Source organism: Conger conger, chromosome 13 (assembly GCF_963514075.1).
Source record: "Conger conger chromosome 13, fConCon1.1, whole genome shotgun sequence".
Taxonomy (NCBI): Eukaryota; Metazoa; Chordata; class Actinopteri; order Anguilliformes; family Congridae; genus Conger; species Conger conger.
This window is the reverse complement of record NC_083772.1, coordinates 38,774,169-38,792,480: the sequence shown is the minus strand read 5'-3', so window position 1 is coordinate 38,792,480 and position 18,312 is coordinate 38,774,169. Positions and strand designations below refer to the sequence as shown.

Sequence of the window (18,312 nt, the reverse complement as noted above, 5' to 3'; positions counted from 1 at the left end):
TATCGGTTGGAGACGCAAGCCAATTATCAGTCTCTGGCACGAGCAAGGAATTTTACAGAAAGAGATACTATGGCTGGTATTTCATTTATTGCCAGTTGAATGTATATTTGTGTTAATATGCTTCACAACAGTAAATTATTACTTCCGTTAGTTTTTGACACTTGTCACACTCAACTTAAAACGGACAGACAGTAGGCCTACTAATACAATCGCCATTATTATTCATTAAAACGTGTCTTAAACATTTCTGAACCACAATATTGCGCATTATATTGGAATATGATTTTCTATATTTACTGTTAAATTGTTTCCAAAAAACAAGCTGCGTAGGAGTTTTTTTTCCCCTCCTCATTTTGTCTTCCGCCGTGAGTCGGGTGGAGCATTGGTTGACCAAAGCAACCTCTGAACTGGCCTATATCTTCCAATAGCTCGGCCATAAAACACGCCAGCTGTTTCCATACGACACATTACTGCAATCAGGCAGTTAAACGTGGAAAAAAATCAAATTAAGCTGTTGAAGGGAAAATGCATAATCACCTACACACAAGAACGAAACGACGAGTTAATGGGGTGTTATGTAAAAGTACTGTCAAAAAGCGTTAAGCTGGTTTCAAGAGAGAAACTCATTTTCCCGCTGCTTGCTGTCCAAGGTTCTGAATCTGAATGTGCATCTTGAAGTTGGATAAGCGTCAAGGATGTTTCTGAAACGCATGAAAGCAAAAGGCATAATAAAATGTCTCCGTATGTGGAGAAGAGACTTAGTCGCCTGTGCCTTGTACTGTTTACCTATGCGTTCATGAATAATACAAAGGGTTTTTTTTCCAGAGAAACTGGACAGAGAACGTTAACATCCAGTGCTACTCACGTGGAACTACTTCGAACTCAAACGCGTCCATAAATCGTTATTTTAGGTCGATATATTACGCCATATGAAATAACAATGCATTCCTGATATGGTAATTCATTATCACCATTTGCTCCAACAGATGAGCGGGGTAAGATCAAGATCGCGTTTCTTTTCCATCAGGAACCTGTTTTTCATGCTCCTTCCATCAATTTAACACTCTGTAGCATATGATAAATAAAATATAAACCAATTATATAAAAGGCGTTATATTGTCCCTAGAAAGTTCGAAGTGGGCGGTATGCAGGCTGTTGCAAAATGTAAGAGCTGTTATAATGTTAAGACGGGAGCTACAATAACTATATGAGAATTAGTCCCACTAGATTAAAGGGGGAACCGTTGGCAAATGCAGTGCTGCAACACATTTAGGCCTACAAATCACACACTCGTCGAGATACAAAGTTAAGCATCACCTATGTAAGTGTAGCATGCATACAAGTAGCCTATTCTACACATACAGCCCTTTGAAACGAACTATTGTACAGCCATGTTCTAAGACCAGAAGGCCTTGCATCGCCGTAGCTTCGATCCACTCACCTTACATTATTTCGCTCTTCAGAAGAAAGTGAAATATTTAATGGCCCATATCAGTGATAGTTCTCAGGGGTTTTCTCTGCCTTCCGCTTTGTCATCACACAACGGACCGACTCCCTTCCATGAGCGACACATAAGGTATTCTGGGTTTGAATTAGATTTTCAGGTCGCCATGGAGATGGAACCCTTTTGAATAGATAATGTGTAGCCTATCTATCACCCTAATTAGTCCTCATCGTAACGACAATTACAGTCTTACAGCCTATAGCCTAATGAATGCTATACGTATCATACATGTTATATATTTTAAATGATTGACCTGCGAACCATTATTAATTAATGTAATCGAATCAATAATATTTTCATTAAAAACTGCGTGAATTCAACCAAAGCGCACGTGACATCTCTCTCAACTTAAACCAAAACACCAGGTGTATTCAGTCCCCAATTTGTCACGTCAAAGTAATTACTAATGGTAACTGCAAGATAATTCCAATAACTGTATCTCTACAAATCTATTTTAAATTTACTAAAATGCTCAACGAAGACTGCGGGAGTGCTAATGAGCACAATTCAAATCGCCCGAAGCAACGCAAATGACCATTACAGTTCAATAACTGTTTTAGTCCACTGATAGACCTTTGCGGACCTTTATTTACTAATTGATGTTTCTTAAGCCCAAAAGTGATTTCTTATGATTTTGCAATAGTAGAGGGTACGGGAAGGCTACAATATACCGTGTTCATAAAACTCGACTGTATGCCAGTGTTACGCAACCGACTCCTCCACGCTATACTAATTTGATACAGTCTTCATTAATTCTTCATCTCCCTCAGAAGAAATAAACATGGTCCACAAATTACATTTGAAATGGGAGAGGAGAAAGACAAGAAACGAGCGGGGTTACCCACCTATTTCATAGCGCGTTTTCCTTTCGATCATGGTCCTTAGATTTGCGTCTGGATTCACGACAGTGGGTTATTCGAATGAAATAGATAAATGCAATGTTGTTACTAATTTCACCGCTTTTCACATCTCGTGGGGGGAAGGGCTGGAGGGGAATCGTCGCGTTTGACATTCCAGGTCCTCCTTGTTGAAATCGGCATGTTTCAGGATTCTATCAGCAAAAAAGAAACAAAGAAAAACCTAGAAAAAGAGGTTTAAACAGTCATCCAGATTTTGCGAACACTGCTCCGGAGTGATGGCAAGACTGAGACGCGTAATGGAGAGAAATAACTCTTCCCAGAGAGAAATGCGCGTGAAGTGAAGGATCACACTAGGAACCGTCACGAAATCCATTAATTAAAATAATTATAAGCAATTTAATCCAAGATAAAGCGGTCTGTGCAAAGCGCTGTCGTGGGGGAATACGACAGCAAATAGTGCCGCATGCTGAAAAAGGAAAACATCTCGCCTTTAGTTTCTCTCTCTCTCTCTCTCTCTCTCTCTCTCTCTCTCTCTCTCTCTCACACACACACACACACACACACACACACACACACACTCACTCACTCACTCACACACGTTGGAATGGGCAAAGTGAATGTATATAAACGTGTGGATAAATCAGATTACATCAGTCTGGTGAAGTTATTCACACAGTTTAGACACTAAAGCACTAGTCAAATGATACTTCTTCGTAATCCAATATTTTTGAATATCCAGATTGTGCTTCTAAATGTGTCAGTAGACACATATTTTGTCTACAGGAAAAAGTAAACATGTGCTACAAGCATGTCCCAAGTGAAAACAATGATAGCCTATTATAAAGAAATATAGCTCCGTATAAAAGCTTGCCTGACATGAATCGGTTTTAATAATACACACAGCAAAGACTTGTGAATACCATTTCTGGAAGAGGACACATTCATGTACTCTAATGAGCCCATTATTAGTTGAACTTGTTCTCAGCAATTATATGGAATACGGCAGTAGGATACTGATCAATAATAATAAAAAAATCCATTAAACATCTCATTAGGGGAAAACAGCAAAGGTGTAGCCATGCTATTGAAATAGATTTTTTTCTTAGTTCTTTATAATGAACACCTGACTGTATTGAAAATAAAGGTGGAAGGTTGACATATGGATACATATGTATCCATTGGTCACACAATATTGTAAAAAGATGAATGTTGACACTTTTTTCATTAGACATTATTGGATAGGTTTTTTTATGCACAACCTTTGGGAATCTTTTCAACTTCAGAAATCACAAGTGTGTATGTAGTAGCCTACAACATGGTGATACAGGTCATGCTTTAAAAGTGGAAAGATTATGCATCTCACCAATTGCGCTGTAGAGGACAATAAGTACATGTCATATTGATATCTCTAATGGTAACTACAGTACCATTCTAATATGCTGAAAAATGACTTAAACCCCACTGAAGCAAATCAAAATATCTAGGCTTTATACAAATATTAATTTGGAATGAGGTATTCTTTGAGTATTCTTCCACACGTATAATGCAATAATTTGCAGTTGTTAACAGTCCTATTAATCAACTGGGAAAGTATATTGAGATTAGCAATAATAATAATTGTTTATGTCTTAATATAAGTGGCTGAGCATAATATTAACATTTCTTACCATCACACCATATTTCAGTCGAGCTGAAAAAGCGAATTGTGAACAAATCTTGGGCAATGGAATTGTTTGGATTTGTCATACAGTAAATATTGGCTTTGAATGGCATCATGGTGGATGGTGCACTGGTTGTTGGTCACAGTTAGGCTGACATGACTCAGGACTGTCAGTTATGTCCAGCCGGCTGGAGGAACACTGTATGTGGTAAATGGCAGTGACTGACCCATATGTCCCCAAAGGCATTGTAACATCTATAACAACCCACTTTGTTGACAGAGCACTTAGAAGCAGAGAGCTCCTTTTGTTTGATACGTTCCAGTTGAACAGATCTCTGCGACGGTTCACACAGTATCTTGACCAGGGAATCGATGCAGAAGTTCTTTCTCTCACCTCAGTCAGTGGGGGTCAGATTCGATCGATGTTGTGAAGCTCACTGAGGGAGGGTGTAGAGGGGGGGCAGGGCAGAGAAGGGGAAGGTATAGAATCTGATTCACATTATATACCATTACCCTAATGTTTGCTGGCTGATGTTATTTAATGTTAAGATAACACTGTCATTGTTTAAAATATAATGGATAGCATTGGTCACGTTGCATATTATTTGTCACAGTTGTTTCATACACAAAAAAATAAAAAAGCAAACACAAATAAAAGGTGGCATGAAGCCCTATATTATGTAGCAAGTATATTGACTTCCACACTAGCAGTGATGCAGGTACAGCAATTATGGAATAAACCACTGTGATGTATCATTCAGACAATAGCCGGTGCTGCCTGATGATATTTGTTACCACCAGTGTTTATTTATATGCTGAAGAGAATATCTTACAGGCTAACAGAAGTCATAAAAACAGTACGATCCTGTGAAATGCTGTGTGCCTGACCTAGAGTATTTTGTCATTTTCCACAGTAATTTGTTGATGCAGTCAGCAGCACTGCTTCCTGCTTCCTGTTTGAGCCAGGCACTGTTGAGTTTCCCCTGTTGCGTATTTGTGCTTGTGAAGTGTATGGTTGAGGCTGCATCTGGGGACTCCAGGTTTGATGTGGTTTGGAACAGGGGACGGCAGCCATTTTAAAGGTAAAATCAAATCGGTGCAGCGAGTTATGTCATTTTATTATTGTGTTTTATGTGGTGTTGTCTTTAACAGTGATAGAAAAAATAAAAGCATTATTAAAGAAGTATATTTTGCCTATTTCAGAGAAGCTTACACTGCATAAGAACTCAACAGGTATTTCAATTGAGGTCAGTTCAATTCAATTAAATTCAACAGAGTATTCCATATTAAATATTCAGTTACGGTACATTATATACGAATCATTCCATTGTCACGAGAGTGTGCATGTAATTCCATTACAATCAAACATAATTCTTTCTTTGTATGGCCAGGGAATTTCCCACAGTGGGGTGTCAAGTTTATGATATAAATCTCTAGGATGGACATTTAATATGTGAGAAAATGTCTGTCCTACGGGACCACCAACACCAGCTCTTCATCTTCAACCTTTTCAGCTAATTTTACAGTGCCTCCAGAATTATTCACGATAAAGCTAAGAAGGCCAAATAAGAAAGAATACAGCTAATGATAGATATTACATTCTAATGAAAGGAACATTACTTTCCTATTTGAGCACCTGTATGTTTATGTTTATAGTCCAGCAACAGAGCATTTCTGCAGCCAACAATGGGCAACGGATGTGGACATTTGGTTTATACTCTGGGAGACTGGAGTGCATTTAAACTTTTTGCTAAGGACAACGACCGCAGTCGACATTGGGTGACAATAGACTCTTCTGTGATTTCAGTCCAGCGACACTCGCCTAATGTGTTTCAAGTTTGGTAAGTATCAGTTTGCGGGAAGGAGGCAGGGGAATCTGCGGACCAGGCCTACTGGTTAAGTAGGCACACACCTGGACTACATTATAAATCAATCCAGGGGCTTAAACGTGTGCTTCCTTCCACAGGAGGCGGCTGAGACCAGGGAACCACGGCAAAACCCAGAGCTGACAAGCTACAGAGCCCAAGCCTGCTGAAAAGCTACGCGAGTCGGGTTAATTTCTTTACATTTGTCATTTTTGTTTATTGTTTTGGTCTGGATCCCGTGAGTGAAGATTTGTTTATTTTACATTTGGGCTCACGGACTCTAGTTCCCATAAAATAATAAAACGCCAGGGAAACCCGACAATTTTTTCTTCCTCCCTGTGTCCATCTCTTCTGTCTGCCCCAGGGTGTGTTATGGTGTGTGACAAATCCATTTTGACTGAACTGCAAAACTGTAGTTTTTATTGGACTCAGCAGTTGCACAAAAAAGTTTTCTTCATCTTGCCTTTAAAAAACATTTTCAAAAACTTCATGTGGACACCCAACAAAAGTACGCATGTGAACTATAAAAATAACCACACCTATGAGCGGGAGGGTAATCTAAGTGACAAGTAATTAGCGGAAAGACCCGCCCTGTGGCATTTTGTCATTTGTCATGTCATTTTGTTGCGCTTGATGAAAGCAACACAGACCCTGTTTGCAGTCTGTTTCTCTCAATTAGAAATTCATTTTTAGGACATGCACAGAGCTGTTATGGAAACGGTTTTTAATGGAGGTAGGTCAGGGATTAAGCACCTACATGAAGCACACATTTCTTCACAGCAATAACTTGCTCCATTATGGCTGTATGGCCCATATGCAGTTTGGAGAATAAATCTTGCATAGTGGTGTCAGTATTAATGTTCACGCTCATTATGTTTCGCATCAAAGTTAACCAAGCAGAACAATGCAATTTTAGTGCCTCCGTGCTGCCTGAAGAGGATTTGTTTGCTCAAAATGTGTTGCTTTGTACCAGAGTCGTGTACATAGCCATGGTAGCACTAAACTGTTCTGCTTTGTACCAGAGTCAGGTACATAGCCATGGTAGCACTAAACTGTTCTGCTTTGTACCAGAGTCAGGTACATAGCCATGGTAGCACTAAACTGTTCTGCTTTGTACCAGAATCGTGTACATAGCCATGGTAGCACTAAACTGTTCTGCTTTGTACCAGAGTCAGGTACATAGCTATGGTAGCACTAGACTGTTCTGCTTTGTACCAGAGTCAGGTACATAGCCATGGTAGCACTAAACTGTTCTGCTTTGTACCAGAGTCAGGTACATAGCTATGGTAGCACTAAACTGTTCTGCTTTGTACCAGAGTCAGGTACATAGTCATGGTAGCACTAAACTGTTCTGCTTTGTACCAGAGTCAGGTACATAGCCATGGTAGCACTAGACTGTTCTGCTTTGTACCAGAGTCAGGTACATAGCCATGGTAGCACTAAACTGTTCTGCTTTGTACCAGAGTCAGGTACATAGCCATGGTAGCACTAAACTGTTCTGCTTTGTACCAGAGTCAGGTACATAGCCATGGTAGCACTAAACTGTTCTGCTTTGTACCAGAATCGTGTACATAGCCATGGTAGCACTAAACTGTTCTGCTTTGTACCAGAATCGTGTACATAGCTATGGTAGCACTAGACTGTTCTGCTTTGTACCAGAGTCAGGTACATAGCCATGGTAGCACTAAACTGTTCTGCTTTGTACCAGAGTCAGGTACATAGCCATGGTAGCACTAAACTGTTCTGCTTTGTACCAGAATCGTGTACATAGCCATGGTAGCACTAAACTGTTCTGCTTTGTACCAGAGTCAGGTACATAGCCATGGTAGCACTAGACTGTTCTGCTTTGTAACAGAATCGTGTACATAGCCATGGTAGCACTAAACAGTTCTGTCTACGCTCTCAGAAATAAAAGTATTGTGGCGGTACATTTCATTTCTTTTGGCACATGTTCTGTTTATTTCCTGTTCTACTTATCCTGAAAGTAGAGTAAATGAACGTTTATGTTTGGCTACTAATACATACACATCTTTTACCATCAATAAGGTACAAATTAATCATGTATTGCTGTCAAGGGGTACAAATTCTATACAAACTTCTATATTAAGAGTTTATACCTTTACAGACGATTGTACACACCTTTTTTTCGGAGAGTGTATTGCATTTGAACATGAGCCTCTTCTAACTCTGCACCAGCTTATATCGCACAAAGTGTTAATGCCCAGGAATGGAGGGACTGTTTCCTCTACTGTACCTCATTTTAATCATGAATTTTTAATCAGTAATTCCTTGCCCATTCTCCATGGCAAGACATTAAAAAATAATGGCGAAAATGTAAAATTCTGAAAAACTGTGCGCAGAGATATAGAGAACACAGTATTAAATGGCTTCAGCAGCGGCACCTTATACCAGGGCCTTTCCTGGGGCAATACGCAGCACATTCAATAAGCATTTACAGAGAGATTTGGCCTCTGATTGACACTAAAAATGAAGAGCCGGGTTAACCCTGCCTTAGATATCACAGCTTTGCTCTGTATGGCTATATTCTGCACTGTGGAAATAGGCACACGCATTTATATTTTTTTGTTGTTGGAAAAAAGGCTGCATTAATGTGAACTGCCTTGAATGTCACATAAAGCATATACAATGACTTTTGCCTTGAAGGAATACTGGGAATTCTACAGATTATACTCTATAAGCGTACACACACACACCCACACGCTCACGCACGCACGCGCACACACAAGCACGCACCTGCACACATACACACACACACACACACACACGCACATGCTCACACATTCATCTTTATGCATCTATGCACTGATGCAGCCAGCAGCCCATTGGCAGAGACTGGAAAATCTCTGACTCCACTGCGCTTGCCTCACTAGTTTGCCGAAGGAACAGAATTGTCCCCCGCGCTCATTCAGCCATTTTAAAATCGCAGTAATGAAGGCACTGTCTGGAGGTGAAAGGCTGCGGTTCATACAGGGAGTGACGGTGACCAAGAAGCAGGACGGTCTCCTCTCTACCTCTTCTTCCAGTCACCAGGGTGGGACTAAACCCTGCCCAGCAAGGGCAAAGTTAATGATTAATTCATGTGAAAATGCTGTGTGAATATACATTTTTTTTCCTGGAATAGGAGATGAGGGGAATGAGCCATTCACCAGTGTAAAATGGTCGTCAGTCATTCAGGGAGCGTGAGGCCACTTTAGCAAAGCCTCACGGTTATATAGTCGTGTGTGTGTTTGTGTGTGTGTGTGTGTGTGTGTGTGTGAGAGAGAGAGCGATAGAAAGCATGCGCACGTGTGCATGTACTTATGTGTGCACGTGTGTGTGTGTGTGTGTGTGTGCACTTCTGTGTGTGTGCCATAGTGTACACACATGGACCCTGTGCAGAGAGGTTCATGGTTTTATGCACAGAGTTAGCAGACCAGAGCCACTGAGAAGGCCACCAGCTGGGGCCACCTGCAGGCAATCTGTCTGCTGGACTGAAAAACAAGCAAGGCCCTCCACTGTCTCTGAACCAGAACCAGAACCATACAACCATAACATGACCACGTGTATCTGCCCTCCAGCCCTTCGAGGTCCAGTACATACCATTTCCACTTATAGAGCACGATCTGATGCAGTGGTCCTCACTCCTGGTCCTGGAGAGCCACAGGGTGTGCTGGCTTTTGTTGTTACTCAGCACTTAACTGTATAATTAACTGCTTTAATTGATAAATTAACTCAGCTCCTTTGGGTCTGAATTGGTTGCTAATATTAAAGCGAATACAAGGCATCACACCCTGTGGCTCTCCAGGACCACTGATCTGATGAAAAGGACTTCTACATACTGACAGTGTCTCTCCCCCGCACTAAAACTACAATAACACAACCCCAATGACCTGACAAAAGAAGAAAAAAAAGTGTTCCAAGAAAGTAGAAATACTGTGCTGTGAATATATGAATAACTGTATTCCCAAATGATGTTAGAGGATGCACATATCATTTACTTTCAGCCCTACACTCATACAGAAATTAATTCCTTTAATTCTTTACAATTAAAGGTGATGAGACTGCAAACATTTGTAAGCAATGAAATGTGAAAAGACCTGCGATGATGAAATATTTATAATATTAGTCAATGTTTCTGCATACATGGTTATACAGTAGTCTGAGATACGTCACACCATAATTAATAGATTTTTAAAAATGATTTGAAATACATTATTTAATTTAACCATAGTAATGAATAACATTCAATATTACAGTATAGTAATAATCGCATTCTGTTCTGTTTTAAAGGTCCAAGCATTTGGCATACTGTGTTCATCAGTAAAATACTGGTGTTATTCTGCTGGCATCCTTTTTTTCACGAATCTGTTCAATTTCACCGCAGGTGTACCAGTCAATTAGGTAGAATTGGCAGTCAGTGCCAGTGTGTTTTCAGTAAGGCTTTTAGCCGAAGCCAAGTGGCAGAAAACTCCTTTAATGTTGACTTTTGAATTGTAATAGGCTGGGTGTTTTGGAAGAAATAATTAAGCAAAGCTATTGCCTTTGTTTGACGAAAGCTTGCCTTCATGTCAAGACATAGAAACATTGAGAAATGGGGTCATTATGGCAGCCAATTTAATTTAAGCTAAGCCCCCCTCCCCTCAAACAAACCAGTGTCCTGTGCTTTTGGTAAATGTTTGCGTTTATATAGCACCTTTATCGAAAGCGCTGTTCAATTGATGATTCTCATTGACATTACATTACATTTACATTACATTACATGGCATTGAGCAGACGCTCTTATCCAGAGCGACATACAATGAAGTGCCAATCAAACACAAGTATGAGTGCTAAGAGGACCTGAGGGTACAGAACAGTTCCGACATTGACCCATTCACACACAGCCATGCAATGCACCAGGAGCAATTGGGGATTTGGTGTCTTGCTCAGGGACACTTCGACACACCCAGGGTGGGATCAAACCGCCAACCCTCCGATTGCCAGACGACTGTTCTTACCTCCTGAGCCAATGTCCCCCCCGTCCCATCAGGCCTCCTCATGGATCTGCTGGGAAAACTACAGGTATCTTCAGAGCAGTATATCTTCCCCTTGGAGTTCGGGGCCTCAGCTTCGACTTTCAGGCAGCTGTGGGGCACATACCACCCTACAATAGTGTAATTTGATCACCAAAAGCTGCAAGTGCATTCAAACTTCTTGTGTTTCCTTTCTAACCGCGGTGCTTTAAAACCTTTCTGCAAACCATCACAGCTTGAAGGTAAGTAACCAAACTTAACCTTGCTTAGCTTGCATAACATTTGCAAGGATATCAATCAGAAACGGTTGCATAGATGTGTTTGTTATTTTGGATCTCATCTCACATGCATTTGGTGTGGACGATTTTCATTTCCATCGTGCAGAAAGAAAGTATGTATCTGTCAAACAGACACGACTATATTTATTTATGAAACGCAACGACGCTTTACCGAGGCAAGCATTCAACCGAGCCTTCAGTGAAATCGCGAAGTTGTATCGGAGATTCATGCGTCGTCTGGTTCCGTGCCTTCCACACCCTGGCGAGGACTGGCTTTTTGCTTCACATTTTCAGAGAGCAGGTATCAAGCTGTCAAGCGTTGCTATTACTGCTTGCCATTAAATCACCAGCCTTAACCTGAGTGATTATTTCAGGCCTTCCAACCGCCGCTAAAACAGAAACACACGGATGCAGGCATCCGCCCACTGGTGCCAGCACATCTCCACTGCTTCGCGGTAGATCAAGAGCAGTGTCCTTCTCTGGAGAGCACATTAATCCCTGTTTATCAGGCTGGGTGGCATGAGAGCTGACGGTTGAAAATATTTCCCCAAGTCTACGGATAGACCTGAAATGTCTTTCCTGAAAGGCTTTATTTCACCACGCTGCTGCCGTTTCCCGAGACCATCTGCGCGCTCCGGAGCTGTCGCCAAACAAGGGTGGATATTCGCTCCAAATTTAAGTATCTGCTTCAGGAGATATTTTTTGTTTGTGCAAAATAGTTGTGGCTAAATTAAAGGTCCCGTCTTGAAAATTGTTGAAAATAATTTGAATATAATTCAGTAAAAAAGTTGTTCTAAATCGTCACTTTTTGATATCTAACTAATGCTGTAGATGTGAAATTGAGAGATTGTAGTTTCAAAGACTTTGGTTTCCCTTTAGTTTTAGCTTTTTCACAGTGCATATCATGGTTACCACCCAAAAAATCTATTTTTTTCTGTACAATATAAACTTTCCTAATTTAAAATGTGCCTAATTATACAATATATTCCCCAACAGACCAAATTCAGACTTTTTATATTTTGCAATTATTTATTCATTTATTTAATTTGTACTATCATTTACTGTATACTTTGCCCAATATCAGAAATTAATTCGTCCCGTGCACTATACCCACCAGTCTCAATTTGGCCAAATGTGGTATTAAAGAAGTAGTATTTTATTTCATTGTTTTACGTTGGGATACATTAATTCAAGTCCAGAGAAAGCCTGTGATACCAACCACTGTGTTACACGGGGATGTAAGTGTATGTTGGGCCCTATGGCTACAGTAAGGCATTAAAGGTTTGTGTCTGTGTTGTACGGTTAGGTGACAATGACAAGGACACCATAGCAATAGGACACGGTTAGCTTTCTCCCACCAGCTGGTTACATCGGTTTACAACAGCAACGGTTTCTCAGGTTACCATTCCATTGGATAGTCGCAATACTCAACAGGTGCCCATAGCCTATCAGGTTTCACCATTGACACTCACGTCACACCAACTCCCACCATCACCTCATCAGAACACATACAGTATATACCTCAATGTGGACAATGTCAACTGTTAGTCAAAAAGTCTTTATAAATATCTTGATAAAATACACAAGACAGGGTTTGGAAAAGCATCAGCGTATTGGCATTCTTTGAAAAATTTCCCCATTTGGATTTTATTTTAGATTTTAGATTTTCACTGGAATCATATTATCACAGTTATCTTGCAAAATGCAGTTTCCTCTTCTGCTGTTCTAAAACCAGAACTAATTTTCCTCACAACTCTGGAATTAACTCAGAAAAAACACCTGAATTTTCTCAGTAAATCTTGTGTTCGTTAAACAGCAGGGAATTCAGTTAATTGTGTTATAAATGAATGGCTCATCACTGCTTAGTTAGGCCCTTAGCTCTCTTAATTATACATAAAATATAATAACCTTCATCCTCTCATTTACAGAACTAGCATGTTGTTCGTTTATGGGAATACTTATCATAACAACTTTAAAGCGGTTTTTTGAAGTGCTTTTCACATGTTGATATCAATTTATTATGCCACTTCAGTTCTCAGCCACCGAACACAAGGGACCCAGGGACATTAGGGATATGCAGACTTACAATAGAAATTCTGCTGCTTTTCTGAGATTCTTACATGCAAGCACTTACTATGAATAGGTGGTAATTATTTTTCATGTTAACCACATTTTAATTCATATGGAAGCACTATTGTTTTCAAAACTGCAAGTTAAACATTTATAAAAATACAATACTACTAATAATAATGATTACATTATTGGCATTTGGCAGACGCTCTTATTCAGAGCGATGTGCATTTGATTAGACTAAGCAGGAGACAATCCTTCCCTGGAGCAATGCAGGGTTAAGTGCCTTGCTTAAGGGCCCAACGGCTGAGCAGATCTTATTGTGGCTTCACCAGGATTAGAACCACTGACCTTGCGTGTCCCAGTCATAATAATAATAATAATAATAATAATAATAATAATAATAATAATAATAGGTTCTTAAACAGTTAATAAATAGCGTGCATCCTACAGAGGCTGAAGGATCAGCTGAAGGATCTAATCTTGCTTTCAACCCCCCATTCGACAAGACATACTGTAGTCATTTCCAGCTTCTTACACCGCTAATGAAAACCCACTGGCCCCTGGCTGCACTAGGGCTGAATGGGGTAAGCCTCCACAGAGGGAAATAGAGCCATTTCATGCATCTGCAGGTGTCCAGGTTTTGGGCATGCACTCCTGCCCCTGTGTGGGCTGCACACTCTCCAGAACCTGCTCTCCCCGCCCGGCTACAAACACAGAATCTACACCATCTGTAGGACGGTGGGTTGGACATTACCGTGTGCCACTATATGAAGGTTACATTTGTACATGTGCAAAACGGTAAAAGAGGATGAGGCAAGCAACTTCAAAATGAGATGGGTACTGTGTAGTAATGATAAAGATAACCACAAATGTTACGCCAGACAAATTAGTGTATGGTGGTTTGTTTGTGTGTGACCCATTTTCAGAGCAGGAGCACAGTACTACAGATAAATGAAGCACTTTGCACTTAAGAAGGCTGATCAAGAAACTGCCCTCTTGTGGCAAGTACACTTTACGTGTGTAGGTTCAAAGTGTTGATTCAAAGTGAAATTTGTGATAAAACAGGTCCTGGTCCTTGTCCTGGAGAGGTTGTGCTGGGGTCCTCACTCCTGGTCCTGGAGAGCCACAGGGTGTGTCTTTATACAGCATCAGCAACCGATTCAGACCAAAGAAACCAGATGGAATTGAGTTAACTGGGTAATCGACTGCTTTATTCATCAATTAACTACCCAGTAACAATGAAAGCCAGCACACCCTGCAGCTCTCCAGGACCAGGAGTAAAAATCATTGGGATAAAACATTGAGAGCTTGCTGCATGCTACACACACATGCACATATGCATGCACGCACACACAACCAGTTTTGGCTCAGTTCTCCTGTCTCATGTGCTGTCAGGCAAACCCCGCAAGTGTCAAGTGTTCATGCTTCAAATGAAAATGAAAAAGGTTCCAAAATATTTTGGTTCAAAAATACTTTATTATAATTGCACAATAGAAAAACATATAAAATATGACCGTATATGTTTTCTGTGTACCCTTCCCTCTGTGAGAAATCCCAGTACTGTGTTCCCTGGTTTCAAGGTATTCTTGCTTCTTGGTGGTGGGTGGTCATTATTCTTCAAGCTCAAGAAGCACTGCACCTATAATGTCTGTAAATATCTGATCATTATCTGGCCAAAAATAGGCTTGGTTAGATATGTTCACCACATCCCAACTAAATGGCCTTTCGACAAATTCTTTCCACAAATGGGTTTTTAGAGGCACCCACAGGAATGTTTAAAAATGTGTACTTTACTATATGGCTACTGTACATTTACAATAGTAAAACAACACGCATAACTACTCCCAAATGTATCATAATCTAAATATAGACTATGTTTATGATAGCCATTTAACAGCTCACAGTACTGCAAATTCAGTTTTAGGGAATGGATACTGTACATTACATTGTTTAGCAATAACAACAACAGCAGTTATTCATGACAATGTCAAACTAATATCAATGTAAAGTACAATGGGCACAATAAGATGGAGTATACATACTGTAGCTGTTGCTTGTTCTCCTTGTTTCCTAGCACCAAAGTCCCACAGCACTTGAGTGCTTTATGACTACAGTTCATTATGGATAAAAGATTGCATGTCTGACAGATTTAGCAACCATAGCCATCATTATCCTTCAGCACGTTGCATGTACTCTAGTGCATGATGTGGGTATGCTGCAGCACTGGTAATGTTTATCATTGTTAGTGCCTTTTTCTTACATGCCAATCTGGGATTTTAGGAACACTGATAGCAGAATCTGTGGAAAGTAAACCAAGAGAGGTTAATTCTGTGCTGTGGTTATTATGTTGATTGGCAAGCAGCTTTGGTAAACCTCTGCTTAAAGTTGAAATTTTGAAATTTTGCATTGGAAAACGCACAGTAATATGTTCATGGGTGTATGGCTGATGTCTGAAAATTACATGTTAGTAGTGGCACGTTTGGTGTCAGATACAATCAATTTTTTAAACTACTTGTTCAAACTACTACTGTTTCCTAAAGACAAATACTGTTTTGCATAAATTAAAAATCCAAGGCCACCATACTTTCCTTTGTTTATTATTTCTTTTAATATGCTTTCATTAATCTTTCCTATATTACTATCATTTCTGTAATTTGACTAGCTGAGCTCAACTCGTAGTGTATAATGCATTAAGTTACAGTATATATTTAAAATATAAAAAGAAATAACACTGATATTGTGCTTCAATCTAACAAACGCACAGCGTTTGTGACTCAGGAAAAGAAGGAAAACATTAAAAAATGTTATTTTTTTAGAAAATTTCTTTGGCAGAGTTTTCATGGTAAAGCCTGTGGCCACAGAGCTCTCCTACGCTCTCGAAACACATCGAGGTCCAACGGTATTTATAGAATACTCGTGATTCCAGTTTTCTAAATCGCTAGCCAAACACGGAATCTTAGAACATTTCCTTTAAGAATAACAGTCAAGTGAAAGGCTTCTTACTGCCTTCGGTAATGCCATTGCTCTGTGGTATAAACCAGATAAATACGGCCGTTTATTTCTAAAGTCATATATCACGGTCTCTGTTAATATTTTAGTTCCATTCAGTTTGCACATCCTCTGACATCAACTATGTTTTTGTACCCTCCTGTTCCCTCTACCACATCCCTACATTGTCTGCTGCCTGACTTCATGCTGTCCCCACTACGCATTTCTACATATATATACTACAGCTTCTACCTCCTCCACACTTTCCCCAATACACAGCGCTGCTCCTTTCTACAGTTCCACGTTTACCCATGCCTTCTCAACACCTATTTCTTCCACATTTTCCTTTCCTATGATATGTTTACTTCAGTAAATACAGTCCTTTAATGCTAAGATATAGTGGATATCTCTCCACGTGGTTATTGTGAGTTTACTGTAGCCCGATGCTCTTTTTAATGAGAACATATGAGCAGCTGAAACTCCCTCTGCCTTCATCACAGCTCAACCAAACAGCCCACGTGACCAGAGACCTCCTCATTCACTCCTCAATTACCAAGAGGTTTACCTGGTCAAAACCCACACGCTCTCTGTTCCCTTCCGCAATTCATATACTGGTCCCCTGCTCCTTTCCGACACCTGTAATTTAATCCTCCGCCATCTTGCCTTCACGTTTTTTTTTGCCCAGACAAAAAGCCCCTTTCAGGGTGTTTAGCTCCTCATTTTCCTTTTGGTTCCTCCTGCTGATTAACGGACGCCCCCACACACAAAGTCGAGTCTAATAATAAGTGCCCAAATGGGAGGGCATGTGGGTGGCAGGGTGCCGGGCGTTGGGGTAAATGCCCCCCGTGGGGGAGTTCCAGTAAGGGTTGGGGGCTGCGAAAAAGCTGGAGGACGTGACCGGGAGGGCCGGGGGGTGGGGGCTCACAAAGTTAATCTTCTGCTGGTGGGGGTGGTAGGAGGTCATGTAGGACAGGTCCGAGGGGTACTTGTAGAGGGACGAGTCGGGCGGGTGGGGCTGCAGCGCCTGCGCGATGCCGTGGAAGTCGAACTTGTAGGCGTAGCGCTTGCCGTGCACCTTGGTCATGATGTTCTTGTCGTAGTAGTAGCGCAGGGCGCGGCTCAGCTTGTCGTAGTTCATGTTGGGCTTGCTCTTGCGCTCGCCCCAGCGCCGCGCCACCTCGTCCGGGTCCGTCATCTTGAACTCGCCGTTGGTGCCCTCCCACGTGATGCAGGCGGCATTGGCGCTGTCCGACAGCAGCTCCAGCAGGAACTGCCACAGCTGGATCTGCCCCGAGCCTGGGGAGGGAGGAGGAGATGCCAGGAGGTCACTGTCACCCGTTAACCATCTCTCACCTCCTTCAGTGCAGTTATCCTATAAACATGACTGCAAGATACTCCTGCTACACTCCTGCCATTGATTGCTCTTGGCCAAGGCACTGCCCTCAGAACTGGAGTTGGTCCCCAGGCACTGTACTGTAGCTTCCCACTACTCCTAAGCAGCTAGGATGAGTCAAATGCAGAGGAACAATGAACCCATGTGATCAATTATAATGACCTCCCTACAGTTTAGTGTAGTATATTGTGCTCACTAAATGTTTGCGTTGGTTGGCTCTCCCAGTGGAAATATCACATTTTGAACTTCAATGTCTCACCCGTTCCAGGACCAATCTCAGTGCCATTTCACATGTCTACTACAATAGCAACGGGCTCGCCAACCATTATTGCTTTGTTGCACAATTTCTGTGTTATGGATACCCTTAAAATATTTGCATAAAAAATTTGACACAAAAACACTCATTCTGTGGGTAATTCAGTTCTAATACAGAGTTAATTAATTTATGACTTTTGTGATTCATGAAGTATAACTTAAACCTAAAAACAGTTGCCCACTAGTTCCCCTTCTTCAATTAGTGGGTTGGGGTGCTGGTTCTGAGGTATATTGATTTGAGGACATAAAGTGGCTTGCAACTCACACAAAAAGGATCCACTACTCAAATGATTGTCTGGTGTATTGGAACCAATACAATACTCTCTAAAAGTGCAGACACACTGAAGAGTGTGTGGAAAGGGTA

The 18,312-nt window shown here is 41.0% G+C and overlaps 2 protein-coding genes across 6 annotated transcripts in view; both read right to left on the bottom strand.

Annotated features, from left to right (window-relative positions):
* Positions 1-2,621, bottom strand: part of LOC133107711 (G protein-activated inward rectifier potassium channel 2-like) — a 32,235-nt gene extending 29,614 nt beyond the window's left edge. For both annotated transcript variants that reach the window (XM_061216825.1, XM_061216826.1), the window contains exon 1: positions 2,350-2,621. The gene's annotated coding sequence lies outside the window, so the exon portion shown is untranslated. The remainder of the gene's footprint in view (positions 1-2,349) is intronic.
* Positions 2,622-14,708: 12,087 nt separating this feature from the next.
* LOC133107865 (transcriptional regulator Erg-like) overlaps positions 14,709-18,312 on the bottom strand; it is a 47,416-nt gene continuing 43,812 nt past the window's right edge. For all 4 annotated transcript variants that reach the window (XM_061217119.1, XM_061217117.1, XM_061217118.1 and 1 more), the window contains one exon: positions 14,709-17,536. In XM_061217119.1, the coding sequence (XP_061073103.1) occupies positions 17,016-17,536 (521 nt within the window). In that variant the 3' untranslated portion in view covers positions 14,709-17,015. The remainder of the gene's footprint in view (positions 17,537-18,312) is intronic.